The sequence below is a fragment of the Arabidopsis thaliana genome, assembly GCF_000001735.4.
Source record: "Arabidopsis thaliana chromosome 1 sequence".
Taxonomy (NCBI): domain Eukaryota; kingdom Viridiplantae; phylum Streptophyta; class Magnoliopsida; order Brassicales; family Brassicaceae; genus Arabidopsis; species Arabidopsis thaliana.
Window position 1 is genome coordinate 25,266,120 of NC_003070.9, and position 20,966 is coordinate 25,287,085.

Sequence of the window (20,966 nt, forward strand, 5' to 3'; positions counted from 1 at the left end):
GGAAAAGACGTGATAGTTCAACCCTAATTTTTCATTTGAAAAAATGACGATGATGATGTCTGATCTTCCGAATGATTTGGTAGAAGAGATTTTGTCTAGGGTTCCGATAACATCTCTAGGAGCAGTGAGATCTACTTGCAAACGATGGAACGGTTTATCCAAAGATCGTATTGTATGTAAAGGAGATGCAAATCAACAGTTTACAGGGTTCACGAGATATGTGAACGAATCTACGGTTTGTTCAATGAGACTTGATCTTAATGAAATCCAAAATGAAGACGTTGAACTAGTTGAGCTCTCTATAAATAAGATAAATAAATTTATTGAACTTGAGTTATTTCAAGTTTATTACAGCGATGGCTTGTTGTTATTGGTAACTGATGAGGTAGATTCCAAGATCGTGGTTTGGAATCCGTATTTGGGACAAACCAGGTTGATCCAATGCAGAGATACTGAGCATTTCAAATATAGGTATGCTCTCGGATACGACAACAACCGTAACCACAAAATCTTGATGTATAATAGGAAAAATTGTGAAATCTACGATTTTAAATCTGATTCATGGAAGGTTCTTGATATCATTCCCGACTTGCATACAAATATTTATGTACGTGACATGTCAATAAAGGGAAATACTTATTTTTTCTATCGAGGTGAGAAAATAGGGGAAGGACTAGCTGGTTGCTTACTTTCTTTTGATTTTACAAGAGAGAGATTTGTGTCGTGTCTTCCTCTCCCATTTCAAATTGCTAAGTTTGATGATAATGTAGCTCTATCTTCTGTTAGAGAGGAACATCTTGTGGTGTTATTTAATAATTGGGAAGAATCTGAGATGGAGATATGGGTGACAACTAAGATTGAACCCAATGCTGTGTCATGGAGCAACTTCTTAACATTTACTCATTTTAGAATTAAGTTTTTAGTTACGAGTTTCTTCATTGACCAAGAGAAGAAATTAGCCGTAGTGTTTGGTAGAAGCTTATCTAAACAAATGAGGTGCAACATAGCTTACGTCATTGGAGATAATGGATACTTGAGAATATTGGATTTCGGAGTAACTTTCATACCATCTAACCTACCAGTCTCTTATGCTCCTAGTTTAGTGAAAATCACCCAAGGCCAAGAACTCTCGGTTATCGAGGAAAAGAAAAGATCGAGATTATTAGCCAGTCTTGTTTACAGTACGTTATTTGTTTCTTTCATCATCTTCTTCTCGTTCATTTCTTCTGTTTTCATTTGAAAAAGATTGGTCATTTATGGTTTTTTATAAATACATTTATATCATATGATTGAAGACTACCAATTATTATGGATCAACAAATCTTACTGAGTTTCTTGTACCGGGCTTTCCCCTTGTAGTTGTGATGTTGAGAATTATTACTATTATCGAACAATGAATTAGAGCAAAGTTCCAGGGTAAAAAAAGAAAAGAAAATTCGCAATAAGTTCATAAGGAGAAGCGACAAACTGCAACTTGCTCCCGTGGACTAAAAATAAGATTTCTAGTACTATAGAATGATTGTAATTGTTAAATTTTTGTAATAATTGTGAAAATAATTTGGGATCAAAGCTTCAAACAATTTACTTGGACTTATGTCTTGGGTTTCTTTCTCAATGCAATTCCATATGGATTGTGGCCGAGACAGTGCACGAGACCATGACCGGGAGAGGTATGTCGAGTTTTAGAGTAGAGATCTTCTAGGAGATGTGCATGTGCCAGATGTGGTTATCACAGTCGCAAACACATAAACATTATATAGAGCGTTTTATAGATGTTTTAGAGAGGTGCATCTTTTTGTTTTGTCTTGTGTCTTTATTCTTTCTCTTCGTGAATCTTGTAATAATCTTCTACAAAATGTTCCTTATGAAATATGAGGGCATATAAGGTGTGTTATACACAAACGGGAAGCAAGAAGAAAATTAGAGTTATGGGCCCAAAGTTATGCGCATATATATAATCAAATCGAAAAACTGTAGGAAATACATGATAGGTCAAAAAACCCTGATTTTCATTTGAAGACGACGATGATGATATCCGATCTTCCGGAGGATATGGTAGAAGAGATACTGTCTAGGGTTTCAATAATATCTCTAGGAGCATTGAGATGGAACGATTTATCTAAAGCTCGGGTCATATGTAAAGCAGAAGCTAGACAACAGTTTGCTGGTTTCATGATAAAGGGATCTAAGGTTTGTTCAATGAGATTTGATCTTCATGGAATCCAAAATAACAACGTCGAAGTAGTTGAGCCATCTATAAAGCAAATAGCTAAGTTTAATCATGTTGAGATATCTCAAGTCTTTCATTGCGATGGCTTATTGTTAATGATGAGTAAGGAGGTCAGCAACACTAGGCTCGTGGTTTGGAACCCGTATTTGGGGAAAATATGGTCGATTCAACATAGGAGTGCTTATCATTCCGAAAACAGGTATACTCTCGGATATGATAACAACCGTAAACCACAAAATCTTGAGGTATTTTATAAATTACGAAATCTACGATTTTAAATCTCATTCGTGGAGGGTTCTTAATATCATTCCCCACTCGGGTAACAATTTTCGTAAAGGTTGCATATCATTCAATAAAGGGAATTACTTATCTTTTCAATGGAGGAGAGAAAATAGGGGAAGGACCAACTGGATGTTTACTTTGTTTTGATTTTACAAGAGAGAGATTTGGGCCGAGTCTTCCTCTACCATTTCACGTTGCTCATTTATATACTGTGACTCTATCTTCTATTTGAGAGGAACAACTTGCAGTGTTATTGCATAATTGGGGAGCATTTGCGATGGAGATATGGGTGACAACTAATATTGAGCCCAATGCGGTTCTTATGGAGCAACTTCTTAAAAATTACTTACTGTACACTTCCGATTTTAGTTGGGAGTTTTTTCATTGACCAAGAGAAGAAACACGCTGTGATTTTTGATTCAAGCTTATCTTGTGGATCCGTAGCTTGCATCATTGGAGAGACTGGAAACTTGAGAACTGTGGATCTTGGAGTAGCTGCCGTGCCGTATCGTCAGCTACCAGTGTGCTCTTATGCTCCAAGTTTAGAGCAAATCAACCAAGGCCAAGAACTACCCCTTATTGGTCAGAAGAAAATATCAAGATTATCAACCAGTCTTATTTACATTATGTTATTTGTTTCGTTCATCACCTTCATTTTGTTCTTTGACTCTGTTTTCTTTTGAATAAGTCTAGTCATACAATGATTGTTTTTTTCCTGATATATATTTAATCATATGATACTCAAAAGCTTTGTTATATTGAAGGCTTAACCCAAATATTTATGGAACAACACAAGTACTGGGTTTCCACTTTCCTTGATAACTTGATTACCAAATATGGTTGATGAACAGAAAAGAACTGAGAACAAAAGACATATGTACAACAGGTTACATATTATATGACTTAGAATTCTATGTGGAAAACATTAGTTAACATTGTCTTTGCCTCTTTGGTGAATTTCTCATCGTCCCTTACTCTCATTCTCAACTGCTCATTAGGTTAATTGTTCTCTATGCTGTCTTAATATAGCTCTTTCATCTTTCATCGTCTTCCTCGATTCTCTCCTATACTTCTTGGGATCTATCCGTGGTTTAGCTTGTTCCACACCCTTCTCTCCCATGTGGCAACTGTGTCAAAGCTTCCCTAATCATTCCAAATTTGTGCCAAATCTCAAAATAAAAGCTGTTTGTTTCAAGAGAATCGAAAAATACCTAACACCACCTTCCCTTTTGGTTCCATACTTCTTAAGTTGACACTCCTCATCGATTTTGATCTCATCAAGCAGTTGTAAAAAGTAATCATACCTTTCCCAACCACCTGTCACAGCACAGCCTTGTACCCCTAAATGCGAGCAATCCTTGTATTTACATTTTCCTCCCTCGACCATTTTCCGTATCTAAGGAAAGAGTAAGAAACACCATCAGTGCACAATCAATCAGTCTCACATATGGGGAAATGGGCACAAGCAAAAAGGGTACAAACCTCAGGAAAACACAAGGGAAGTTTTTGCTTTGTTACTTTCAGCAACTTATGCTTGTTAAAGCCAGGAGTATCAGCAAGGTATCCACCTCCACAAAGAGGAAGTAGCGTTACATTTCGGGTTGTATGTTTACCTCTTCCATTTCTATGTGAAACTTCCCCTACACTCTGATCTTCAAACCACTTTTTTTTATTCTTCTTGTTTTGGCCTTTATACATTGTCATGAGGATATGGTAAAAAACAAAAGGTTTAGCTATAGAATGAAGTAGGACAAAAAAAAACTTACAGGCTTAAACACTTCTTCGTGTTTAATGTCACCACCGTAGCTACTTCTCAATATATTGATTAAGCTGGACTTTCCAACACCACTAGGTCCAACAATGACAGAAGTCTGATTTCGCAGGTTAAACGCAATCTCATCAATTCCGACTTTAGTTCCCACACTACAGAACAATGGTTCATAGTTCCAACTACGCAATCTTATCTTCCAAGATTCCACTTCCTGAAAACAAGATCATTACTCTAATCAAACCCTGAAATCGAGTCTAAACTATAAAGCAGCAAGTGTTCTGAACTAGTAGTGAACTAATGAGCTATGAAATTCCAGGATATGGTTCTAATCAATCCCCTGAAATAGAGTACAAAGGATCAAAGTGGTCTAAACTAGTCGTGAACTACGCAATGTCTTTCTAGCAAAAACAGTGGTGCATAGTTCCAACTACACAATCTTATCTTCTAAGATTCCAAGTCCTGTAAACAAGATCATTGCTCTACTTAAACCCCTGAAATGGAGAGTATAAACTAGTAGTGAACTATGCAATTTACTTCCTACCAAAACCTAGTTGAGTCAATATGATTCATCATCCTTACCTCTTGAGTGACGAGTTCACATTTGTTCAAAGCAACTGTGATTCGAATTCCAATAGATTCAGCTTCCACCAAGAACCTAGTAAGTGTAAATGGATCAATCTTAGGTTGATCAAGAGAAAACAGAATCACTAAGTGATCAACATTCGCAACCGGTGGATCCAAAACCTCCGAGACTCGATCAAACACATTGATAATCTTAGCTCTCCGATCAACCCAATCAACTTTATCAACGAGAACTTTATCACCAACAAGAACAGTCCTACCTATCTTCTTCAGTAACTTTCTCACCACACAAAGCAACTCAACGCCAATCTTATCATCCTCTCCATTATCACTCTCAGGTACATCTTGAACAATGACGCGCATGTAGTCAGCTAGAGCGGTGGCGATTGTACCGATGGCTTGAAGCTCAACGAGGTTAGGTTTTTCGTCTAACGGGAGAACCGGAGCTAAGAAGGATCTGAGAATAGTCTTGTTCGGGTGGGGATTTTTAGTGACATTAGGGTTCTCTTGTCGTATCGCTGAGAGAAAATAAAAGCTGCGGCGGATTCGGAGACCAGTTCCAAATCCGCCGTGATAGATCGTTGTACGACGGAGGATGGAGGTGAGAGCGGCGGCGGAAGAAAATGTCTGCATAGGTAAAATCTAGAAGGTTCTAAGAAATGGCTTGTCTTCCAAGATATTAGTGTTGACATTGATTACAGAGAGAGAGGGAGAGAGATCTTCGCATTAAATTTGTAATTGCTGAATATATGATGTTTACTCTTGCGCTGGGCAAAATATTCGTTAGATCCGATTTGATCCGTTATTCGGTTGAATTCGATTCGAAAAATCTGGATGTCCGTCGTTTTACAAGGCAAATCAAACACTGAAAAATAATATCTTCTTGCTTTGTTTTAAATGTTGATTTAAGGGAATGTTTTGTGTTTATCAAAAAAAAAAAGGGGAATGTTTTGATTGGTGGAGTGTTGCTTTGAGAAAGAATGAAAGAATAATAAGCAGAGGGAGTCAAAGCCTCAAAGGATTCGGAATAGTTTGACTTAAGTTTTTACACAGTAACAGACCAGAACAAACCGGTTGACACTCTTAAAAAATAAAATAAGAAAAGTAGTAGTAGTACACTTGTATTGCTATCTTTACGCGGTATTGAATATTCAACAAAGAATTTAGCTAAATACATTTCGTTATCATCAACTCAGTGTGAGGTCTTTCTTCATTTGGTTTCAAGAGAAAGTTTTTTTCCTTTTTCTAATTTACGTTTTGAGATGGGTTGGTGGAGGAAGAAGAAGAAGCCTAAATCCGAGATAGCTTCCGAAAGAGGAGCGAAGCTGTTAAAAGATCTGATCGAATGCTGCGATGGCAAATCCAATCCCATCAAATTCTTTTCTGCTGATGAGATCCGCAAAGCCACCAACAATTTCGGCGTGTCTAATCTTGTTTCCGAATTATCTCATGATTTTGACTACAAATGGTATTCAGGCAAGAACGAGAACCATGACATGATACTTGTCAGGAAAGCTTTTTCCCAGTCCGTCTACTACAAAGATACATTTTTCCGCGACATAGCAGTTTCATCAATGGTGAGTGGTCACAAAAACTTCCTGAAATTGATTGGATATTGTCTTGAGTTTGAAGAGCCAGTCATGGTTTATCATGGTGTCAAGAAACATTATCATTTAGAATCAAGTGAACAGCCGTGGAAAAGGAGAATGAAGATAGCAGAGGATATCGCTACTGCTTTAGCTTACCTTCACACCGCCTTCCCAAGGCCCTTCGTATATAGGTGTTTGTCTCTTACGAATATATTATTGGATGAAGATGGTGTCGCGAAGCTGATGGATTTCTCTTTCTGCGTCTCAATACCAGAAGGAGAAACATTTGTCCAGGTTGACTATATAGCGGGAACAGTTGATTACTTGAAGCCTAATTACTTGAAGCATGGTGTAGTCTCAGAGGAAACGGATGTCTTTGCCGTTGGACATTCCATGCAAATGCTTCTAATGGGGGAAAAAATATTTGATAGGATTATGAGAAGACCATTTCCTACATCAAAATTTATGGAAGAGCCAAAAATGGATGAGATTGCAGATCCAGAAATGGGCGAAATTTCAGAAGAAGAGCTTTGTCAAATGAAAGCTTTCCTATTGCTCTCACTGAGATGCACCGGTCATGTTGGGGAAGTTCCAACTATGGTGGAAGTGGCTAAAGAACTAAAGAGTATTCAAAGATGTCTTCACAATGACACTTTTTCTCCTTCAGTTGAAACCCAATTCGACTCTCATCAAGACATTTCTTCCTCGGTAATCCTCTCAAACCAAACTAAAGACACTAGGGCATTGCTAAGATGTATTGCCTGCCACGTATTTGACGAAATGTTTCAATGGGTTATGATGAATTGGTTTCGTTTTTTCAGAAGAAATCGAAGAATATGCTGAAAATAACTTCGGTTCTTGTTTTTTTATTCAGACATTATCAATCGCAAAGCTTTAGTTTCTTTACCTTTGTCAGATCTTGTTGGGAAAAATGACCAAAGAGATTAAGATGGCACCGAGACAACTAGAAAGGCAAGCATATATAAGTATTTTTGTGTATTTGTGAAGAGAACAGAACAAGAGTAGTTAACTTTGTAACTCTTTTATTGCTTACTTCAGATGATTACAAATGCCAAGCACTTCTAACAAATGTACACAAAACTTCTATTTCTTTTTATGTGACTTTTGCCTATCAAAGCTTGATTCATTTTCTTTCTTTCTAAACCTAAATCGAATCAATCTTTGAACGGTTGTGCAAAGGATAGACAATTAATAATTCGAATAGCGTTGTAATCTTCAATTGTATAATGGTCTTCCTCTTCTTTCTTCATTCATGTAATCGCTTTGTTCTCCTTTTGGAACTACTCATTTTAGTCCTCTTCATTGCCTCCCTCCATAGTGAACTGATTGTTTGATTATATTTTAAATAATATATTCTAGTTAGATTTATAAACTGTCTAAACACGAAGAAAAATAGTTGTATACCTTTTTTTTTTGTGTCAAACTAAAAAATAGTTGTATTACCTTTATTCAAGATTTCCAAAACATCCGAACGAAAAACAAAAAGATTTTATCCAAAGCCTGAGGTGACTCACGGCCATGTAACATATGTGGTTTACTCTAATTAACAAATGGATCAAATGGGGTTTTATACGTTAAAGGCTAATCAAAATTAAAATATGAACCGTCAAAAATGGCTAGCTACCACATAACTTGTCAACATCGCGCGGACAAATGATTATTACAAAGAAAACGATTTTTAAAAAGTGAAACGATCGCTTTCAGGTCGCCGCTTTTAGATTCAGAATTTCATAAATAAGTAGGCTATAGATTAAATAAGAGATTAACAAGCCTTCTTTTTCATTATGGTGGGTGGTTTAAGTCAAACTTCACGAAATGTTTGCTTTGTCTTACTTTTCATTAATAATTGGATGACTTTATCCTTTTTCTAAGTTTTAACACTAAAGAATGTGTATATTTGGATTGAAGTTCCAGATTTCTTAAAGTCATTCGGAATCAAAGATGTACTTTGGAAAACTTTGTTTTTTTTTTTTAATACCAACGAAGCCTGTAATGATTTACCATTTTGGTCTTTTAGAGAGTTTCGGAAAAACTAGAAGGATACTTTTTTTTCCTGAGATGTTCATGATGCTTAACATTTAAATAAAATCAAAATCTTTTGAAAGTGTTACTTTCTATGATTTGATTAATGTCACCAATTTTTTTTTGTAAATTAAGAATCAATAACACCCTCTTAGTATTATTATCATGGCTTTGGATTTCATTCCAGTTTTAGTTTTTTTGGGTATGTTTAGCTTCCTTTTTTCCAAACTAAATTTCTAAAAAATATGTTTTTTCGGATTTTTTTTTGATTATTTGTTTAACCGTCGGTTATGTTTTTCAGTATAGCTTACGATAACAATATCCCACATCGGAAATTAGGAAAAGATCATGATAGTATATAAGATATATGTCATCATTTACTCATTGCCAAGTGGTTTTGTTTGAATGAGATAATATATCTCATTCATTCATTGTCAATTAGTTTTAAGTTAAAAAACTTATATTTTAATATAGTATCAAAATGCTTGATCCATACATTTTCCAGCTCGGTTCGTATTCGATATGATCCGAATTTGGTCTATTGATCCTTGCTTAATATATCGAGAGCAGTGGCTAAAAAATCATCATCTCTACAAAGCGTATTATCATCGTCATCTTGCCACACTGTTAGCAATATATATTCATCCTCTCATTTTCACATCCATTTGATAAAGATAATTTGAATTATTTATATGCCCCCTACATAGCGAGGATTACAAAGAAGGAATAAAACTGAAAGTGAAAAATGGGATGCGACTTTAATAGAGTTTCATGGTCACCACTACCCATACCAGTTGGTCCACGTCAGACGTATACAAAGGCATACGATACGATTGCTTGTGCTTTCAGATTGAGACACCAAAGATCACCGATTCACCATCATCTGATCTGATGATATGCTTTTTTCCCATCTTCTGAGTCTTTCTTTTTTTCTTCTAAATTTCACAATATACATATATTAATTTCAATACCATTACCATCAATAATTTTATAGCTACAACTAAATAACCTACAATATACAGAAAATATAAAAACCATTTCTAATTTTAAAATGGGTTTTGTGTAAAAAAGACTTTAATTATTGCAACTTTATTTACATCTTAAAAAAATATAGATTAATCATACAAAATCAACAATAATATATAATATAATTTTTTTTGCTACCGTCAAATTTATAAAATTTGAACAAATAATATGTCAAATTGAAGTCCTCACGATTAAGAATACAAATTTAGTTTTAGAATTTTAAAATTTTAATGTATGTAATTGTGAAATTGTAGGATTAATCTACCAAAAATAATTATATATATAAAAAATATGATCAAAAATGGTAAACTTTAACAAAAAAAATAAAAAATGACAAATCTGGACAAAAATTAGTTTATGCAGTATATAATATTATTTTTGTAGCAAAAACATGTCTTTGTTTTCTTGGTTGTCTCGATCAAAAACATGTCTTGAGAGCATATATGAATACTAATATAGTATTAAACTATAGGATGATGGGGTCATTGACGTGGTGACTAGTTGACATTATTATCACCGTAAGATCTGATTGTGCTATATAATCCCTAATCTGACGCTCCATTTATTTATTCCTCCATTACCATTATTAGATCTCTCTGTCTCTTTCTTTCTGTCAAAAATATTATCTTCTTTGCACCAACTTCAACGCATTACGAAGCAGAAGACAGAACCCAAAAACCGACAAAGTTCCCCTATTCTCTCGGTATAACCTCATCTTTATCTTCTTTCTCCGCCATTTTCTCTTTTCTTTGTATAAATGTCTTTACCCATTTTGGATTAGATTTTCCCCCTCCAAGTAAATGAATCATCTGCTTCTTCAGGTCTCCATTGATTCTCCTACTCTGTTTTCCTCCTATATTTGTATTTGATGTTTTGTTTTTTTCTTTGGAACCAAACAAGTCATAAAGTTTCGATCTTTGAGATCTTGCCCAATTCTTGGAACTAGTGTTTGGTTTTCTTGATAATATTTCTGTGAGAGAATTCTTCAATTTTCAGATTTTCTTGATAATGTTTTGCTCTTTTAGGAAATAATTTATAGCCATTCAGATTTATTCTCTTGTTTCTTTGTGGTATATGGTGCTTGTAATTTTGCAAAATTTGGAGCACCCTATCTTTTTGTTTGATGTTGATCTTATTGGTTCTTGACTTCTTTCAAAGAGTTGACTTATCTGTAAAAAAATATTTTGCAGAAAATTCATTACTTCTAAAGATGGATGTTGTAGGTGGCTGATGACTCTTCTTCCCTAGCATGACCTTTATTGGTAACATCTTCTTTACTCAAAAAAGAAACATTCCTTTTGGAAGAATCTTGTTGTTGTTGTTGTTGACTAATCTTTTTTATCATGTTCTTGGCAGATACAGAGATGTGTATGAGAAGAAACAACATCAATTTAACAACAGTCATAGATTCTAACGAAGCCATTGGTATGGAACATGAATTAGATTCTGCTAGACATCAATATTCTTCAGTGCTCACTGCAATTCCATTCTTCTCCGCTACATTGTTTATTCCTCTCTCTTTGAAAATCACTATACGTGACGGGTTTCACGAAAGTCTTTAATAACATTTCCATACACAAAACACAAATAGTTTAGAGATTTGTTCTTAGGGAGATTTAGCTATCTCTCTGTTCAAAAGATTGGTCTAAAGATGCAAGCTTTTGCTTTAAGTGGGAAGAAAAGGATTGTGAATCACGGCATGTGTTTTTCCAAAGGAAATCTTGATCTCGGTTCACGCTTGTCTGAGAATTTTATGGATGATCCTTTGATCCCGGGATTGCCTGATGATGTCGCTAAGCAGTGTCTAGCGCTTGTTCCGCGTGCTAGGTTCCCATCCATGGGAAGTGTATGCAAGAAATGGAGGTTTGTTGTCCAGAGCAAAGAGTTTATTACTGTGAGAAGACTCGCTGGTATGCTTGAGGAGTGGCTTTATGTCTTAACGATGAATGCTGGTGGGAAAGATAACCGATGGGAGGTGATGGACTGTTTGGGACAGAAGCTATCATCTCTTCCACCGATGCCTGGTCCTGCAAAAACAGGGTTTAAGGTTGTTGTGGTTGATGGGAAACTTCTTGTCATTGCTGGTTGTTGTATGATCAACGGTTCGCTTGTTGCATCTGCTGATGTTTATCAGTATGATACATGCCTCAATAGCTGGAGTAGACTAGCAGACCTGGAGGTAGCTCGGTATGATTTCGCTTGTGCTGAGGTGAACGGGCATGTTTATGTTGTGGGAGGTCATGGGGTAGATGGTGAGAGTCTGTCAAGTGCAGAGGTGTATGATCCTGAGACGTGTACATGGACTTTCATAGAGTCTTTAAGGCGTCCGAGGTGGGGTTGTTTCGCTAGCGCCTTCAACGGGAAGCTATATGTGATGGGTGGGAGATCCAACTTCACTATTGGAAACTCAAAACTTCTTGATGTGTACAACACTCAATGTGGCTCCTGGCATGGTAGCAAAAACGGTTTAACGGTAAGTCTTTTTGAGTCTTTTGCTCATTGAGTATTATTCCTTAGCTCGGTTTTCGAGTATAGCGATTGTTTTTAAGATTCAACTTTTTGATATGTTCACTTGCAGATGGTCACAGCTCATGTTGAAGTAGGGAAAAAGCTGTTCTGTATCGACTGGAAGAACCACCGGAAGATGTCGGTGTTCAATGCGGAAGACGAAACCTGGGAAGTGGTGGCTCTTCCGCTATCAGGAAGCTCGAGGGCCGGGTTTCAGTTTGGTAAGCTGAGTGGGAAGCTTTTGCTATTCTCGTCTCAGGAAGAAACCGGTCAATGTACTTTACTGTATGACCCGGATGCTTCACCAGGCACACAGTGGAAAACGTCTGAGATCAAACTCTCTGGTTCTTGCGTATGCAGTGTCACAATCACAGCCTGATTGATACCATTGTGTTGTTTACATTTCTTTTTATGATCCAAATCCAAAGAGAGCATTGTCGTCTCTTTTAAGTTGATGATAACACTGATTTAATAAAGTGGAGAGTGTTTTGTTTGAAACTGTTGTAGTGTTGTTGTGAATTTCTCCTCTGTTTGTTTCTTGTAACATATGATTGATTACGTTTTGATTTATTTTGGAATTTGTGTAAAGGCAAAGCTGGTTGGTATTTACAATGGCTTACATTGAGAAGTTACAGAGACTTTTATTAATCCAGTTTTGAAATTACAACATTTTTGGAAACACTCTCTTAAAATGCAAAACCAAGAATGAGGATTCTAAACTTCGAAGTAGAAAACATATATTTAGTTATAGAGTAAAAAGAAAAACACATCATTGGTTTCAGCTATGGTTATCACTCACTCATGTGAGCAAAAAGAGTACCATAAGATTCCATTGAGGTCTTTACCAACCTCTCATGCGTTCCCTTCTCAGCAATAACACCGTTTTGCACAACCGCAATGGTCCTGAGCCGATGAGTCTATAATTTCATTAGAGGCTCATCGGCTCAGCACTATCACGGTTTTGCAAAACAGCGTTATTGCAAAGAAGGGAACGATGAAAGGTTGGTAAAGACCTTGAAGAAAATATCATGCTACTCTTTCTGCTCACATGAGTGAGTGAGAATGATAGTTGTAACGGACGTTGTGTTTTAACTTCTTCCAGTTTAGCTAGATCTTTTTTCTACTATACAAGCTTGGAAAACCTCAAAGAACCAACGTTAATTTCAATTACTTAAACATCAACCGAGAAGTTGATGCAACTGAGAAGAACAAACGCTAATTGCAGACCTCTTATAAAGGCAAACATGAATCCTCCAAAGAAAGTTGCTGTTACTTGTATGAATATCCCAACCTGTGCATCAAAACCATCACACTCTCAGTATTTTGTGTCAGCAATGAATGTAAAATAATCGATTAATTAGTATTCCTCTGTTGTAATTACATTTTTTAAGTTATTCGGTGTAATTCACGAACAATGTTTTGTAAAAGAACTTACATCAATAAAGACAATAATTAAAAGCAATCGAAGAATCTAACCTTTAAAACTTCTTTAACCATGTTTTCTGGATCTGTGGTGCTTAAAGCGTCTATCGAGTCACCACAATTCAGTATCATCATCAACAGGTGAGTGAGTCCGTTTGCAACCGCAGCGATACTGCTTAGTAGTAGTATCATAAGAAAAAATCTCCCATTGCTTGCAAAATAAAACATTTTATTCTCCATAATTTTCTCCTCTCAAGAAATTGAAAGTTCTGAAAAATAAAACATTTCGAGTGTGTGTATTTGAGTATTGACAAACGTTATGAGTCTCTCCTTTAATAAGGATGTTGTATATATAGTACTAGTAAAGTTAAAAAAAAACATTTACTAGGTGGTGGTTGGCTCATGCATAATGTATTAATGTAATACCAGCATGTATATATCTCTTCTGTTCAAGTGGTTGTTAGGTCAACAATGGGTTAAAAGCATGAATAAGAATAATTCCAAACTCTTTTGACCAAATAAAAGAGAAAGAAAATGAAATTTCCAACTCACTTTTGCATGAGATAAAGAAAAAAAAAAAAACAATGGATTTTAAAGTTATTAAAAAGACACAGCTACTCTCAACCAATGAATTACCAAAATGTTGGTTCTTAGATATATTATAATTTTAGATGTTGATTGATTATAGTTTACGAATTATATAACTATAGTAGTTCAACGAGGCAAGTCATGAATCTCTTTCCTATTGAAGTGGTTTGAGTGGTTTATTTTGGAATATGTTAAAAGGCAATTAGCATTTGCTGTTTTAGTCAGATATCAGTCAAGACCACGAGAATAAGGGATGTGCAGAGAAGCTAGAGCTTCCGGTATATCTTTTCCAACAATTTATCGTAATTTGGGCTTAACGTAACAAAATCTGGGGCATATACCTCGACCAAAGTTAACTCTGTAACACTATAATATAACCACCATGAGAAAATAATAAAACCCTACATCAAAACTGATCTTCTAACTCAAATGTGTTGGTAATTTAAAGTTTCGTTCCCGAAGAGGTTCTAATCTAAAAAATAGGATAATCTTCTGACATAATTAACAAGGTAAGCGCAGACCAGCCGGTGAAGAGACGCGTGCCTTTGCCTGTTCCCTTAACTTGATCATATTGTTCCCAGATGTACCCCGTCTCGTAATAGTTTCTAACCACGTTCCTGTATTTTTATGACATGTTTCAAGTTAATATCAAACCAGACCTCTCTATCGCAGATACCATATAATAATATACCTTATCAAATTGCTCCTTAGTTCCGTGTAAATTGCTTTCGACTTTTCTCTATACGGTCCATCCACTGCAGGAATTTTGACACATGGTAAACCGAATGCATATGATAGTAAGAAAACGTAGAGGTCTTGTAGTATGATGTGGCGCTTTTGACCAAGTGGAGGGTAGAAAATTACCTATAGAGTAATGGTAAAGAGAAGAAAGAATCATGTAGTTCATGTTCATCCATATAGGACCTCTCCAGTATGGTGCATCATGCTCAGTGTTACGTTTCATATACATAGAACTGCATCAAAACAATGTTCTTTCTTATCATTGAAGAAGATAATTTCGACTATGTATGCTCCTTCTTGTGGGCTTACCTGGTTTTGGCAAGCGAAACTAGTCCATAGTCACTCCATAAGATGCTCCTATTTGAAATGAGATCGAGCTGTTTCTCGAGAATTGGAGAATCCTTTCTCAACCAAAAATATGTGACGATTTAGATTTTAAAAAACAACTGATCCATGAGGGCTTCAAAGATCACGAATAGTGGAAAACATATTGGCCAAAAACTCACAGGTGGGATGATTCTAGACATGAAGGGAAAGAAGCTGACGTAACCCAAGTGAGGAACCAATTTTAGCTTTGGCTTCCCAAAAGTCTTCCTTACAAGTTGTCGAGATAATTGACCATTTTCTTGAATTACCTCTTTCCATATCAACTTAACCTGGGGATCAATTCACCGAACATTTGGGTTAATGAAAAGACCAAGAATCATCCGTTCTTCTTCTTCTATATGACAAAAATTTGACACTCAGACTTGTTGATTTATGAAGCTTCTCTTACTTTTTCTGTATGATTGCCAAAGTCAAAGTAAGCCCCATAGTCACTATCATAGTGCATCTGCTCAGAAATTATCCATGAATGAGAATAGAGAATGGTGAGAAGAAAAAGAAAATTAATGAAGTTAAAGTGAGAAAATTGTTGGCATCTGATAGAGAATAAACCTGATTCAGAAGATTGAAATTTGAAAGCAGCTTGACAGTTGAATTGTAATTCTCCTGCAGGATTTTTTTTTTTTACGTCAGTAACATGTGAAAAAAAAAAAAAAAAAAAAGACGCCCCTTTCTTTTCCATCTTGTGCTAACCTTTGAAAGTTTGTCTTCTTTTCCTAAAAGCTCTGTGATGGAATGCATGCAATCTGCAGCAAGGTACATCCAGCATCTAAGATCAACATGTCGCTCATCTTCACTAGGGTGCGAAGCCCGGGGATAATCATCCAGCCCCGACGAAAGCGTCTGCAAGAAATTTAAGATATCAAATTCATCTCTGAGGATCTGTCAATTGATCTACCATATCCGCAAATAAACAGCTGACACAGTAGCAATCCTACTAAAAATGGTCGCTCACACACCCAATAAATTTTGAGACATTTTGTCGCTAACAAGAATATACTGCAGCAAAAATTCATCAATCAATGGTATCATATATTGATATAGAGCATACGGAAGCAGCTAAAGTCAGAGAAAACCTTAAAACTCGACACAGTCTATGTGAGGGTTAAAAATAGAGCCTTCAGTTTATGAGAAACAAAGAAATAGTACCTTAGGGTTAAGTTCTTGAGTTGTTGTGTTGTCTCTGCCATGCCAAAAGTAGCTTCCGATCTCCTTGCCTAGAGTTTAATCAATTCATTAATTACTAAACATATGAACTAGCCCACTCCAACCATATTAAGCCTATAAAAATATCAGTTCTATATAAAAACTCATCACATCTACGGATCGTGATTAACAACAAGAAATCCAATTGTGATTGGTAAGCAATAGTCACTTAAGATATTACTACTAACTCTAAAACACATAGCAGTTGAAGACTGAAAGGATTCTATAAATCTATACACTAGAGGACATCCATGTTGTTACCTTTCTGGGAAGTATTAAACCACTGAAACCAAGCATCTAAGCGTACAGAAGCTCGCTCAAGGAATGACAATACTTCATCCTTTTCTGATGCGACAAACTTTTCCATCCTTATAGCATCAATCAGATCTGAAAAAAAGAGATTGTCACTATATGGAGCTGAATTAATTGTAAGCCTTTATCTATATTTACAAGGATAGGTCACATTTTCAATCCACAAAATTAGTAGGAAGCCGAAAGCACTCTTATGATCTTGGCTACAAAGTTCTAAACATCTAATTGTAGTAGGAACAGAAATATCGGTACAACAAACGGAAGGAAGCTGATAACGATATTGCTGATTCCCTCTTCTATAATAAATGCTGGTCAAGGATTGGTAGTAAAATAAACTAATTTTTATGACACAAAGGCATACATGAAACAAAGAGAGCAATGACAAACGAAAAAGTAAGTAGAGATAAAAGAACAACAGATTCTTACCACGTATCACCAAAAACAGAGTTGGTGGATTGCCATTACTCGGGTATTGAACTACGAATTCCTCTGGAACCTTACTGCAGGTAGAGAAACACTATAAAACAATTACAACAATAACCATGACTACCACGGTTAGTGAGAGAGAGTAAATACCTCAAAGCTTCAGCACCCAAAATTTGCTCACGTGGAATCCATCCATCTATGTTCAATAGGTCTAACCAGTGTCCAACGATATCCAAGGTTATACGAATATCCCACCGCCTGATCAAAGCACACACAACAAATTCCAAAGTATGATCAACTAGTAGGAGGAATATAGCTTGTAATTTTGTAATAATAATTGGTCAAACAAAAGTGGCAATAGCATAGCAAAGAAATCTTCAACAGACAAATGATTAATAAGAACGAACCAGATCAACAATTGATGGAAACCTTCGTCCCACAAAAACCCCCTAGGAAAAAAAGGTCGGCTTGGAACAGCTGTGTACAGCTCGGCTGGCCAATACAGCAAGAAATTATCCCGACTTCCAGGCTGCAATAGAAGGTATCAATTGTGTGGTTCTGTGAGAGGTCCAAGCTAGTTTGCAGATGGGAGGAACATAAATAGGATGAAAAAATAATACATAAGATGCTGGATGGAAATAAACTCGCCTGAGTGCTTTTAGGAACATAAATTTTTGATTGGCCATAGAAGTAACCAATGCCCCCAAGCATGTTTGCAATTGCAGTCCTTCCAACCCCCAATGTTTCTGAATCATGCTGGAACCAGAGGAAACTGAGATTGAGACCCTCAATCTTTTATGAACATCGATTTGAATAGATGCAAAGTATTAACTATATGTACGTTATGACAACTAGGAGCTGACAACATATGTACGCCATTGAGAAACAGAATAGCACATAAGCAGAGAGAGACTAATCCTAGTGGAAGGAGATTCTGAGAGGTGAAGAATGAAACTGCTGAAGTCAATACAGCAAGTGCTCAGCAATCGCTGTTCTCGACTTCACATCCAGACAAAGTTGTTAACAGTGATTTTTTCACAACAACATGAAGATCCATGAAACAAGACCTCTGGGTGAGCTAAAGAATATTTATTAGCATGGGTAACATGTGTAGCATACCTTTTCAGAAAGCTTGAAGCATTCATTAAACTTTGCATCAAATTCTTGATGTTTCTTTTTAAGTAGATCAGAGAGTGGCAAACCTACACGACATATACATGAAACTTAGTACAAATGCAATAAAAGTAGACAACATCAATGATATAGTGCCATCAGAGAACATTTCTTAAATGGACGCTCCACTGAATCATAACAGATACACATAATTAGTATTCTTAGCGAAGCTACAGAATAATAAGCTACTGCTTTTCCTCAGGTTGGAGGGACACTTAAGAAACACAAAAATACACACAGAACCCAAACATAAATTTCAGACTAGCATTCTTTATCTGAGTTATGAAACTCAAAAGGATAATGTTGCCGTAAAAAACTCATAAACGGAGGAGAAGTTCTTCCATACTCAAACTCAAATGGAAGTCACATCCACAAACTAAGGTTAAGAAAATCAAAACACATCACTAATGATGCTTGATAATAACAGGAGGTTAACTATACCTGTGAGACTTGTTAAACGCTTTTCCACATTTGAACTTTCTCCTTTGATCCCGGAGATGAAGGGAATATCAATCGTAAATGGTAGCCTCCCAGAAATCTGTATGTTGCCATTGGACATGGTGAAACATATTGATCACAGATTCCATAGGAGTTAAGAAAATTCTATATATTTTTACAAAAATACACATGCATACATCTTTATTAAGACTGATTACCTGAAAGATGTAAATGTTAGAAGAATCCTCTGATGTGTCAGAGAGCTGAAGTCGTCCAAACTTCCTTGCCTGAAAACATACAAGCAAAGAGAACTGTAAGCATTGCGGTCTTTAAAAAAATATACTTTGGACCCTTTCAAAATGAGTTATGAGCTCGAAAACTAGCAGACCTGCAGAGCAAGATTTTGCTGAACTAGATCAGACAAATTATATATGTGAGGCGTCTTGAAACCGGAATAATGTGTCTCGAGCTGATTCTGCAAATGAAGAACAATCAAAATGGTTATATCCAGATGAGCATCAGCGGATGACATCCGAAACATGACAGAAAATGTCAAACCACCCGCAGATCCACTTCCAGCAGAGACAGCTACAAAAGTCCTAAGAATTCTACAGAGCAATTTCAATCACAAATTACCTGTGATTTTAAGTGTATCTGCCAGTCTCCTACATCTTCACGTGACCCCGAAACCAGGAGAGAGCTCCCTTGGAAATCTAAACCATCTTGGCCTAAATTTAAAACATTGCCACCTTCATCAGCTAAATAAAAGAAGAGATGTGCACTTCTCTTCACATCATCATTCAACCTAGTTTAGTTCCACCATGGTCAAATAAAAAACCCATTGTCATGCCACAGTGTAAAATGAATTTCTATCAATAAGCCAAAATAACAAAAAGCCGACACTGTGAAGAAAAGTATATTACAGTACGAATGCATATTAGCAATTACCCTTTATTTTTTACATCAATCCGAACTGCCCAATCCCCACCATAACCAAGGCCGTCTCCCTTGGACTTCACAAAACTCGTCTCTATTACCATATCGTTTTCAACCAGCTCTTGCCGACCATAATCCCGTCCATTATGTTCTCTCCAGCCAAATGTACTTAAATCATCAGAGTTTTCACAGAAATGCCGCATAACATACATCTCATCTTTGACACCAAGCCACATCAAGCCAGCTACCAAGGACAATGGAGTTCTGCATTGCCATATACAACTTCTTTACTTGTACAAAGAATATCCCAGAGTAGAGATTCATTCACAGTGGAATTTGCATACCTAGCTCGAACTCCAAAATAAACATGAGGACGATAAGTTCCCCAGTATAAGCTCTCTTTGTGCTCGCCCTGAAACTGGTACACATATACAAAAAACGAATCTTTCCAATTCATGACTTTGATGATTTAAAAAAACGAGTAGTGAATATAATATTAGTGTACCATTGACAAATCCATGACTTTCGGAGCAGGAAAAGGAGTGATAACCCTAGGCTTCTGGGACTCATCAAACAACAACCCGTGACGAACTAGCCGATTGATTACGAAGTAGATTACTATAATCCCTAATATGATTAACCCAACCAATATCTTGAGATTCGTCTTGAAAGCACCGATCGATACAAGTTCCTTGCCTTTGCCGCGGCGGATACTCGGAGGATAAGCGCTTCCTTCATCGGAGCCGGGAGATAATGATGATGATTTGATTCGACCACGCGCGCTCCGACGGCTAGCTCCGGTCATGGTCGGGTAAAATATAATCGAAATGATGATGAATGTGTGTAGTTGGTTTTGTGATTGGCGATGATCAGTGAAGCTGGGAAGTGAGGAAGGTAGAGAAGAGTTGACTTTGACCAATCGTGTTTGCTCTCTAATTTTGTTTTCTTTTCCTAAAATAACCGAGACGAACCGAACCAAACCGAAACCGAAACCGAAACCTAGGAATTGAATTAATCACTTGAGAATGCAAGAGCACTTGAATACTATTTGCCAAAATTATAGAAACTACTAACTAGAGAAGGGTTTGGGGGAAAACTCTTTATTATGTGTTATTGATCTCAATAACATTGATACAATATATATATATAGAGCCTAAGAATATGTTTATTACGGGAAGAAATTCAAATTGTGTATGACCAAATCTGTTTTACTTTTTGTACACTCATATCCATGACCATTTATATGTTTGATATAACTCTGCCAGTTTCCATGTAGTTGCTTTATCATATATGGATACGAAGATTATAT

General features: G+C 36.3%; 6 protein-coding genes and 2 non-coding genes across 13 annotated transcripts, besides 2 other annotated features; 4 read left to right on the forward strand and 4 right to left on the reverse strand.

The window, feature by feature from the left end:
• Window positions 1–43: 43 nt before the first annotated feature.
• On the forward strand, window positions 44–1,240 carry AT1G67450 (F-box and associated interaction domains-containing protein; the record flags this gene model as incomplete). The annotated part of the gene is made up of 1 exon (NM_105412.1): window positions 44–1,240. The coding sequence occupies one exon, from the start codon at window positions 44–46 to the stop codon at window positions 1,238–1,240; it is 1,197 nt and encodes a 398-aa protein (NP_176912.1).
• A 565-nt stretch (window positions 1,241–1,805) lies between these two features.
• AT1G67455 (F-box and associated interaction domains-containing protein) lies at window positions 1,806–3,356 on the forward strand (the record flags this gene model as incomplete). Of its 2 annotated transcripts, NM_148638.1 has the most annotated exons (5): window positions 2,026–2,190; window positions 2,338–2,475; window positions 2,748–2,828; window positions 2,908–3,094; window positions 3,277–3,356. In NM_148638.1, the coding sequence occupies 5 exons, from the start codon at window positions 2,026–2,028 to the stop codon at window positions 3,354–3,356; spliced, it is 651 nt and encodes a 216-aa protein (NP_683479.1). The 2 variants fall into 2 exon arrangements, with proteins under 2 accessions (NP_001321070.1, NP_683479.1); NM_001334298.1 differs by lacking the exons at window positions 2,748–2,828; window positions 3,277–3,356 and having other exon boundaries at window positions 1,806–2,429; window positions 2,957–3,251.
• Window positions 3,309–5,785, reverse strand: AT1G67460 (Minichromosome maintenance (MCM2/3/5) family protein). 2 transcript variants are annotated; one of them, NM_105413.4, is made up of 5 exons: window positions 4,863–5,785; window positions 4,279–4,494; window positions 3,995–4,200; window positions 3,724–3,908; window positions 3,309–3,639 (listed from the first exon to the last, which is right to left on the reverse strand). In NM_105413.4, exons 1-3 carry the CDS (start codon window positions 5,496–5,498, stop codon window positions 4,153–4,155), a joined length of 900 nt encoding a protein of 299 aa, NP_176913.3. In that variant the 5' UTR covers window positions 5,499–5,785; the 3' UTR covers window positions 3,309–3,639; window positions 3,724–3,908; window positions 3,995–4,152. The 2 variants fall into 2 exon arrangements, with proteins under 2 accessions (NP_176913.3, NP_001322570.1); NM_001334299.1 differs by having other exon boundaries at window positions 3,995–4,494.
• A 217-nt stretch (window positions 5,786–6,002) lies between these two features.
• AT1G67470 (Protein kinase superfamily protein) lies at window positions 6,003–7,741 on the forward strand. Its single transcript, NM_105414.4, has one exon. The coding sequence runs from the start codon at window positions 6,128–6,130 to the stop codon at window positions 7,295–7,297; it is 1,170 nt and encodes a 389-aa protein (NP_564898.1). The 5' UTR covers window positions 6,003–6,127; the 3' UTR covers window positions 7,298–7,741.
• Window positions 7,742–10,063: 2,322 nt separating this feature from the next.
• Window positions 10,064–12,661, forward strand: AT1G67480 (Galactose oxidase/kelch repeat superfamily protein). 3 transcript variants are annotated; one of them, NM_105415.3, is made up of 4 exons: window positions 10,064–10,344; window positions 10,714–10,785; window positions 10,880–11,996; window positions 12,102–12,599. In NM_105415.3, exons 3-4 carry the CDS (start codon window positions 11,175–11,177, stop codon window positions 12,408–12,410), a joined length of 1,131 nt encoding a protein of 376 aa, NP_176915.1. In that variant the 5' UTR covers window positions 10,064–10,344; window positions 10,714–10,785; window positions 10,880–11,174; the 3' UTR covers window positions 12,411–12,599. The 3 variants fall into 3 exon arrangements, with proteins under 3 accessions (NP_176915.1, NP_001077785.1, NP_001323370.1); NM_001084316.2 differs by having other exon boundaries at window positions 10,064–10,226; NM_001334300.1 differs by lacking the exon at window positions 10,064–10,344 and adding an exon at window positions 10,433–10,495 and having other exon boundaries at window positions 12,102–12,661.
• Window positions 10,773–10,785: a sequence feature (AT1G67480.uORF1-1).
• Window positions 10,880–11,085: a sequence feature (AT1G67480.uORF1-2).
• A 163-nt stretch (window positions 12,662–12,824) lies between the features above and the next one.
• MIR839 lies at window positions 12,825–13,088 on the reverse strand. Its single transcript, NR_139905.1, has one exon. It is a non-coding gene; the product is annotated as a microRNA ath-MIR839 precursor (primary transcript).
• On the reverse strand, window positions 12,939–13,758 carry AT1G08943. The gene is made up of 2 exons (NR_143442.1): window positions 13,508–13,758; window positions 12,939–13,322 (listed from the first exon to the last, which is right to left on the reverse strand). It is a non-coding gene; the product is annotated as an uncharacterized misc_RNA (transcript).
• A 532-nt stretch (window positions 13,759–14,290) lies between these two features.
• GCS1 (glucosidase 1) lies at window positions 14,291–20,630 on the reverse strand. Of its 2 annotated transcripts, NM_105416.5 has the most exons (22): window positions 20,163–20,630; window positions 20,002–20,075; window positions 19,670–19,921; window positions 19,358–19,526; window positions 19,110–19,196; window positions 18,940–19,008; window positions 18,725–18,821; window positions 18,230–18,312; window positions 17,759–17,866; window positions 17,518–17,639; window positions 17,261–17,368; window positions 17,111–17,184; window positions 16,634–16,759; window positions 16,316–16,383; window positions 15,860–16,009; window positions 15,719–15,772; window positions 15,558–15,614; window positions 15,289–15,438; window positions 15,092–15,183; window positions 14,906–15,015; window positions 14,733–14,796; window positions 14,291–14,658 (listed from the first exon to the last, which is right to left on the reverse strand). In NM_105416.5, exons 1-22 carry the CDS (start codon window positions 20,460–20,462, stop codon window positions 14,514–14,516), a joined length of 2,559 nt encoding a protein of 852 aa, NP_176916.2. In that variant the 5' UTR covers window positions 20,463–20,630; the 3' UTR covers window positions 14,291–14,513. The 2 variants fall into 2 exon arrangements, with proteins under 2 accessions (NP_176916.2, NP_001031247.1); NM_001036170.1 differs by lacking the exon at window positions 19,670–19,921 and having other exon boundaries at window positions 14,332–14,658; window positions 20,163–20,492.
• Between the last annotated feature and the right edge of the window lie 336 nt (window positions 20,631–20,966).

What these genes read in the sequence shown, in the direction of transcription:
- AT1G67460 (NM_105413.4), bottom strand. Translation starts at nt 5,498, where the DNA reads ATGCAGACATTTTCTTCCGCCGCCGCTCTCACCTCCATCCTCCGTCGT. An exon ending in GTGAACTCGTCACTCAAGAG is followed by an intron (nt 4,495 to 4,862) that starts GTAAGGATGATG and finishes TCTTGTTTTCAG; the next exon opens with GAAGTGGAATCTTGGAAGAT. An exon ending in ACGAAGAAGTGTTTAAGCCT is followed by an intron (nt 4,201 to 4,278) that starts GTAAGTTTTTTT and finishes CAATGTATAAAG; the next exon opens with GCCAAAACAAGAAGAATAAA.
- AT1G67470 (NM_105414.4), top strand. Translation starts at nt 6,128, where the DNA reads ATGGGTTGGTGGAGGAAGAAGAAGAAGCCTAAATCCGAGATAGCTTCC.
- AT1G67480 (NM_105415.3), top strand. Translation starts at nt 11,175, where the DNA reads ATGCAAGCTTTTGCTTTAAGTGGGAAGAAAAGGATTGTGAATCACGGC. An exon ending in GTAGCAAAAACGGTTTAACG is followed by an intron (nt 11,997 to 12,101) that starts GTAAGTCTTTTT and finishes GTTCACTTGCAG; the next exon opens with ATGGTCACAGCTCATGTTGA.
- GCS1 (NM_105416.5), bottom strand. Translation starts at nt 20,462, where the DNA reads ATGACCGGAGCTAGCCGTCGGAGCGCGCGTGGTCGAATCAAATCATCA. An exon ending in TTCCATCAATTGTTGATCTG is followed by an intron (nt 17,369 to 17,517) that starts GTTCGTTCTTAT and finishes TGCTTTGATCAG; the next exon opens with GCGGTGGGATATTCGTATAA. An exon ending in ATTTCAATCTTCTGAATCAG is followed by an intron (nt 15,615 to 15,718) that starts GTTTATTCTCTA and finishes ATTTCTGAGCAG; the next exon opens with ATGCACTATGATAGTGACTA.